Source organism: Sinocyclocheilus grahami, unplaced genomic scaffold (genome assembly GCF_001515645.1).
Source record: "Sinocyclocheilus grahami isolate Dianchi unplaced genomic scaffold, SAMN03320097.WGS_v1.1 scaffold271.1, whole genome shotgun sequence".
NCBI classification, from domain to species: Eukaryota; Metazoa; Chordata; class Actinopteri; order Cypriniformes; family Cyprinidae; genus Sinocyclocheilus; species Sinocyclocheilus grahami.
In genome coordinates this window covers 691,596-699,687 of record NW_015505450.1, presented here as the reverse complement: position 1 = coordinate 699,687, position 8,092 = coordinate 691,596, and the positions used below count along the sequence as shown (strand labels likewise).

Below are 8,092 nucleotides of genomic sequence, written 5' to 3'. Positions count from 1 at the left end.
CTCACACACACACTCTCACACACTCACTCTCTCACACACACTCACTCTCACACACACACTCACTCACTCTCACACACACTCACTCTAACACACACTCACTCTCATCACACACTCTCTCACACACACAAACACACACACACTCACTCTCACACACTCTCACTCTCTCACACACTCACTCACTCTCACACACACTCACTCTAACACACACACACACACACTCACTCTCATCACACACTCTCTCACACACACTCACTCACACTCACTCTCTCATCACACACTCTCTCACACACACACAAACTCGCACACACACACTCACTCTCACACACACACACTCACACACTCACTCTAACACACACACACACTCTCACACACACACACTCACTCTCATCACACACTCTCTCACACACACACTCACTCACTCTAACACACACACACACTCACAAACACAAACACACAAACGCACGCACAAACACACACATATAAATACACACACTCACAAACACACATAAATACACACTGCTGTTCAAAAGTTTGTGAGCAGAAGAGACTTCTTTAAAAAAGAATAAAGTCTTACTGATCCCAAACTTTTGAACAGCAGTGTATAAGTGTGTTTTTCAATGAAATGCATCTCATACCAAACTAATCAAACATTAAGTTTTGATATATTTGCAGTAGGACATTTACAAAATATCTTCATGGAACATGATCTTCACTTAATATCCTAATGATTTTTGGCATTACAGAAAAATAAACAATACAATACACAATAAACTACAGAATAAATGTTTGAAAACTGTACATATAGTGAATACTGATTTAACACGTTTCTTTTTAAACCCTCTGGTATTCCACATTCATTCATTCATTTATATAATTATTCTAGAAATTGATGTAGTATATTTGGTTTCAGTAATATTTATTTAATATTTTGTATTTTGAGGGAATTTAATGGTACTATACAATATTTGCATCTACATTATGCACCATTTATTTCTATGTAAAATAATACAAATATATATAAAAAAAATTGTTTTTCATTTAATAGTGCTTAAGTTAAATATATATTAAAGGTATTTAAAATAAATAAATACTTAAAAATGCAAATAAAATATAGAAACACACACACACACACATATGTATATATATATGTACAATTATTAATTTTTCATTTTGATATATATTTTGAAAAATGGGTGATTTGTAGATAGTAGACCAACAATTTCTAAATAGATGCATTTAAAATGATTTAACATTATTTTATTTAAATTTATAAAGATAAAGAAACACACACACACACACATATGTATATATATATGTACAATTATTAATTTTTCATTTTGATATATATTTTGAAAAATGGGTGATTTGTAGATAGTAGACCAACAATTTCTAAATAGATGCATTTAAAATGATTTAACATTATTTTATTTACATTTATAAAGATAAAGAAACACACACACACACATATATAAATTGTATATAAAATATACAATTATTAAATAATAATTTTTTTCATTTTGATACATATTTGGAAAAGTTTAAAGACTGCTTCATTGTGGGTGGTTTGTACATTGTAGACCAAAACTTGTTTGTAATTGTTGTATTTCCTATGATGGTTTTTCATTTTGACCACGTGTCTATTTTTGAGACCATTTAGCTTCATGTCTAATCATGTCAGTGACTTTATTATTTATTTACCTGTTCATATATCAAGTGCCACAAAAGTCACCAAGTTGCAAACTTGTTTATATGAAGAAGCAAGCAAACCTTAAATCGGTTAATCATACTCGCGTGGGTTGCAGGTGTTTAAGATGCTGGCTAATAAAGAGTCTCTGGAGCAGATCATCGTGGCCTCGCCGGGACTCAGCTCTGACCCCGTGGCTTTAGGTAGGATGAGTGTGCAGCACGTGGCAGCTCGTGGGTTTGATTCGGTCCGTCTCTCATCAGCTCATCATGATTTTGCAGGTGTGCTCCAGGATAAGGATCTGTTCGTTCAGTTCACAGACCCCAAGCTGCTGGACATGTGAGTCTCCTGAACACACACACACACACAGCCGCTCACTCGCAGAGCCTCAGTGAACACGACCTCCATCGCCTCACACAGGCTGATCCAGTCTCACCCGGCGCTGGTCAACGCCATCATCCTGGTCCTGCACTCCGTGACCGGCAGCAGCTCCTCACGAAACCCCGCCTCCACCTCCTTCAGTGAGATGCCAGGTACTCACACTCACATCAGCTGATCCAGAAAACACAGCGCCTACTCACTGATGCTTAAACAGGAGTCAAATGTCTGTGTGTAACAGGAGGTTTTCTGTTTGATGGCATGTCGGATGATGAGGACGATTTCCAATCGGTACGTTTTTTTGTTAAATATATGTTAAATATACAGATGTTTTGATGTTAAAATATTTTGTGTATATATAAACACAGACATAGTTCATGGATCATTTTATAGTATAATAAGGGGATTTTTTTAAAAGTAATATTATATAAAGGGGAATATTTATTAGTGTTATTATAGTGAAGAGAATGTTTTATTATTATAGTAATATTATAGTAAGGAGAGGTTTTTTAATTAGTATTTATAATAATATTGTAATGAGGAAAATGTTTAGTATCATTGTAATATCACAGTGACAAGATAGTATATTCATGTGTGTTGTAATATTACAGTATGAATAAATATCCGCATGTAAAACGTGTTGTTTGAAGCAGGAAAGCAGAGGCGGTTCGTCTCGAGCCCAGCGAGGGTCTGCAGGCTCCAGACCGCTGACGTTTGGTCACAGCGGAGCCACGGGCCCCAGACCCATCACTCAGAGCGAGCTGGCATCTGCACTAGCGTTAGCCAGCACTCCGGAGAGCAGTGGCGTCACACCGACACGGAGCGCTCAGGTCACACACAGACTAAACACCAGAGTCTCAGCTCACATCTCAGTGCTCAGAGGATACTCACTGTGCTTTACTCTGCAGGAGGTGTCTTCCAGCGGAGCGTCAGGAGCTCGCGTCAGCAGCAGTCTGTTCAGTCACGCGCTGCAGCAGGCGCTACAGGCCTCTAGCGTGAGCTCACCTCAGGTGACACGACCACACACACACACACACACACACACACACCTGCAGCAACACACACACACACACACGCACACACACACACACACACGCACACACACACACACACACGCACACACACACACACACACGCACACACACACACACACACGCACACACACACACACACACGCACACACACACACACACACGCACACACACACACACACACGCACACACACACACACACACGCACACACACACACACACACGCACACACACACACACACACGCACACACACACACACACACGCACACACACACACACACACGCACACACACACACACACACGACCACAACTCTCACACACACTCACACCTGCAGCAACAGAAACACACACACACACACACACACGCCCACAACTCTCACACACCCTCACACCTGCAGCAACACACACACACACACACGCACACACACACACACACACACACCCACACACACACACACACACGACCACAACTCTCACACACACTCCCACCTGCAGCAACACACACACACACACACGCACACACACACACACACACACACCCACACACACACACACACACGACCACAACTCTCACACACACTCCCACCTGCAGCAACACACACACACACACACGCACACACACACACACACACACACCCACACACACACACACACACGACCACAACTCTCACACACACTCCCACCTGCAGCAACACACACACACAAGCACTCACACCTGCAGCAACACTCACACACACACACACACACTCCCACACATACACACACACACACACTCTCACATGACCACACACACAAACACACACACACGACCACAACACACACGACTCAGCAAGGCTCAGCAAGCCTTAAATTCATAAAGTTATGGTATTAAATGTTCCATTTACAAATGTCTGTCAATGTATGTCAAACTTGCTTTCTCTTTGAATTAATTTCATTGGCAGATATTTGCTTCTTTTAATTATAAACTTAATTATAACTTTAATTATCAGCTCAATTTTGACCAATTTCTCATTAAACAAGACTTCATTTTGCATCTCCAGTAAATGCGTCTTGATTTATGAGCCGTTAGACATTTGCACTGGAAAACAAGAGAAAGACTGAGGAAGAGCAGCACTTTCCTGCAGTTTAACCAGAATAATCCGCAGCAGTTATTTCAGTATTCTAGTGTTTGGAGCAGAGATATTTAAGACTTAAGCTTCAAAACTTTGAAGCGTTGATAACACATCGATGTATCGTGTTCCATTCTATTTATTTATTTTACTCGCTCTTAAAACGTCTTAAATTAACCTTCATAAAACCTGCAGAAACCCTAATATTATTATATTAATAATATGAATTAATATTATAGTTAGGCTTTTTGTTATTATTATTTTAGTAATGTAGTACGGAGAAATATTTTTTATTATTATTGCATTTTAGTTAGTATGAAGAAATATATGCATGGTATACAAGCACAATTCTAATTTTGCTCAGAACTATCACATAGTCTTTTCGTGGATATAACAGTTTTGTGCTCGATAAACGCTTTAGTAAACGTCATTGTTTACTCTCCTGTATGAGTTTCTCTCTTCTGCTGAACGGTCTTCTGTGATATTTTGAAGAATGTAGGGAACCAATGGCATTTTTTTACACACATACATACTGTTGAAGTCAATGGGGTCCATCAGCTGTTTCGTTCCCAACATTCTTCAAAATATCTTCATGTTCCACTGGAGAAACTCATTCAGGTTTGGAACAACATGAAGGTGAGTAAATCATGACAGAATTTTCATTTCTGGGTGAACTGTCCCTTTAATTCTATTAAAAGAGAGCAGTAGAGAACTGATGCGCTGCTGGCTTTAACACGCGTGTCTTTATACGTCTGTGTGTGTCTGTACGTCTGCGTGCGTGTCTTTGTGCGTCTGTCTGTGTCTGTCTGCGTGTGTGTGTGTGTGTGTGTGTGTCTGTCCGTGCGTGTGTGCATCTGTCTGTCTGTGTGTGTGTCTGCGTGTGTGTGTGTATATATGCGTGTGTCTGTCTGTCTGTGTGTGTGTGTGTGTGTGTGTGTCTGTCTGTGTGTGTGTGTGTGTGTGTGTGTGTGTGTCTGTCCGTGCGTGCGTGCATCTGTCTGTCTGTGTGTGTGTCTGTGTGTGTGTGTGTGTATATATATGCGTGTGTGTGTATATATGCGTGTGTGTGTGTATATGCGTGTGCGTCTGTGTGTGTGTGTGTGTGTGTGTCTGCGTGTGTGTGTGTATATATGCATGTGCGTGTGTGTGTGTGTATATGCGTGTGCGTGTGCGTCTGTGTGTCTGTGTGTGTGTATATGTGCGTGTGTGTGTGTATATATGCGTGTGTGTGTGTATATGCGTGTGTGTGTGTATATGCGTGTGCGTCTGTGTGTGTGTGTGTGTGTCTGCGTGTGTGTGTATATATATGCATGTGCGTGTGTGTGTGTGTATATGCGTGTGCGTGTGTGTCTGTGTGTGTGTATATGTGCGTGTGTGTGTGTGTGTGTGTGTGTGTGTGTATATATATGCATGTGCGTGTGTGTGTGTATATGCGTGTGTGTCTGTGTGTCTGTGTGTGTATATATGTGTGTGCATGTGTGTGTGTATATATGCGTGTGTGTGTGTGTGTGTGTGTGTGTGTGTGTCTGTATGTATGTGTCTGCAGGGCCGCTGGCAGACGCAGATGCAGCAGTTGAGGGATATGGGCATCCAGGATGAGGAGGTGGCTCTGCGAGCGCTAACAGCCACAAACGGAGATCTGCAGGCCGCTCTCGAGCTCATCTTCTCTGGTGGTGGAGGAGGAGGAGGACTCTGATGTGTGTGTTTGGCCTTTAGATGCTGTGAAGTGACCAGCACTGGCTGTTAGTTCACTGTCAAACACAATCTACCTTTGCCTTAAAAACATGCTTTGTTTGTTTTTTACTTTATCTAAATAAAGTTTAATTATAGAATGCATCATTTTAGATGTGTGATCTGTGAAGGATAAACTGTATTTGAGTGCTAGTGGTCATGCGGGAATGAATGGACACTCTGGTAATGCCAGTAGATGAGCACTAGATGGCGCAGTAAGATCATATAAAGGAATAGAGTCTGTGCTGAGCTTAATACTCATATAGTGTGTGCAAAACATGCGGCATAAATATACAATACTTACATTAATAAACTACATTTTCCCACAAAACTCACTTTTGAGTTCTCAACATTTTTTAAGGCAAAGATCAAAGGCAGTACAATAGTATTATTATAGTAAGGATTATTAGTATTATTATTACAGTAAGGATTTTTGTATTATAGCAATGTTACAGTAATGATGTTTTATTAGTATTACAATATTATGGTAAGGAGTTGAGCCACATGTAGTTGAACTGTGCCATTGATTATGCTGTGAAAAGTAAAACAACATTTTCACCTCATGCTTTATCAAAGGAAGAGAAATTCAATAAAAATGACTTCTAATCTGTGTGTGAGGCCTGTGACGGACTGACCGTTCATCCAGAGAGTTTCCCCGCCGGTGGCTCAAGATGCTGGGTTACAATCCAGCTCCCTGCGGCCCTAATAAAGACAACCAGATAATAGAATGGATGGATGGATGGATGAGTTCTTAAAAGTTGAATTTAAGGATACAGTTCACAACTTTGAAGGGATTTTTAAAATTCAACACAAAATAAAGTTCAAATTGAAGAATTAAAAAAAGAAAAAAATTGACTACAACTGAGCTTACAGATCTCAACATCCCGCTAATAAATGTTGCAGGGAAATACTGTTTCATAAAAGCCTCAATGGCCAATTTTCATAAAAAAGGCCTATTTAAAATGTTAACATTTTCAGAACAAAATCAAAAATGTTTGGTCAAAAATTAAGGAAATATCATGTAGAATTACAGTAAAATAGTACTTTATCATCAGGGCTTTTGGCTCAACTTACCCCACTACCATTTGAACAAACTTGTATCATCCAGCAGTTTAGAGCTAACATCACACTGACAGTACAGCTCATACACTCATATCATAACCTCCTAAAGCACAAACACGTGTGATATTTTGTTTCAGATTTGTCTGTAATTGTTCAGACTCGAGAAGCAACATACAACATACAGAAATCACTTTGAACAGCAAAAAAACCCTAAATGAACCTAAATGGTTTTAGGTTTTTTGAACCTAAATGTAGTTATCAATTATTCCACGGGCCGCTCTCCATCACAGCGCGAGTAAAATGGAAAACTCTTCATATACTGTATCTGTAGTCACATCACCAATTTTGTTTAAGGTTGCCTTGAAACAAGGGGTGGCTCAACTTCCCCACAGACTCAAATCACCCTTATATTGCATAATTATAGTAAGAAAAAATACATATGTTATAGGCTACATACAAAATATTCGTGACCAACAAAACGAACAAAAACCAAAGGCAGTCCTAGAAGCATACTATAAATACTGCACACACAAACACACACACTCACGCACACACACAGGTTTGTTTTTATGGTTTATGGGGACTCTCCATAGGTGTAATGGTTTTTATACTGTACAGACTGTATATTCTATTGCCCTACACCAACCCTACCCCTAAACCTACCCCTCACAGGAGACTTTGTGTGTAAATGTCCTCATAAATCACCTTCTCGTTGTAATACCTATGTCATACCCATGTTATTATACAAATTTGTGTCCTCATAAACCACATAAACATGCACACACACACACGCACACACTCACACTCACACACTCACACACACACACTCACACACTCACACACTCACACACTCACACTCACACTGACACTGCCACACTCACACTCATCTATGTCATACCCATGTTATTATACAAATGTGTGTCCTCATAAACCATATAAACATGCACACACACACACACTCACACTCACACACTCACACTCACACTCACACTGACACTGACACTGACACACTCACACTCACACACTCACACACTCACACTCACACTGACGCTGACACACTCACACTCATCTATGTCATACCCATGTTATTATACA

General features: G+C 40.0%; 1 protein-coding gene across 2 annotated transcripts; it reads left to right on the top strand.

The window, feature by feature from the left end:
• Nucleotides 1-1,731: 1,731 nt before the first annotated feature.
• LOC107599783 (ubiquitin-like protein 7) lies at nucleotides 1,732-6,038 on the top strand. Of its 2 annotated transcripts, none has more exons than XM_016291474.1 (7): nucleotides 1,732-1,887; nucleotides 1,966-2,023; nucleotides 2,105-2,217; nucleotides 2,304-2,353; nucleotides 2,716-2,892; nucleotides 2,971-3,072; nucleotides 5,751-6,038. In XM_016291474.1, exons 1-7 carry the CDS (start codon nucleotides 1,812-1,814, stop codon nucleotides 5,898-5,900), a joined length of 726 nt encoding a protein of 241 aa, XP_016146960.1. In that variant the 5' UTR covers nucleotides 1,732-1,811; the 3' UTR covers nucleotides 5,901-6,038. The 2 variants fall into 2 exon arrangements, with proteins under 2 accessions (XP_016146960.1, XP_016146959.1); XM_016291473.1 differs by having other exon boundaries at nucleotides 2,713-2,892.
• Nucleotides 6,039-8,092: the final 2,054 nt, after the last annotated feature.

Excerpts from the sequence above, each read along its gene's own strand:
- LOC107599783 (XM_016291473.1), top strand. The coding sequence starts at position 1,812 with ATGCTGGCTAATAAAGAGTCTCTGGAGCAGATCATCGTGGCCTCGCCG. Across the intron at positions 1,888-1,965 it reads CTCTGACCCCGTGGCTTTAG|GTGTGCTCCAGGATAAGGAT; the intron begins GTAGGATGAGTG and ends ATGATTTTGCAG. Across the intron at positions 3,073-5,750 it reads CTAGCGTGAGCTCACCTCAG|GGCCGCTGGCAGACGCAGAT; the intron begins GTGACACGACCA and ends ATGTGTCTGCAG.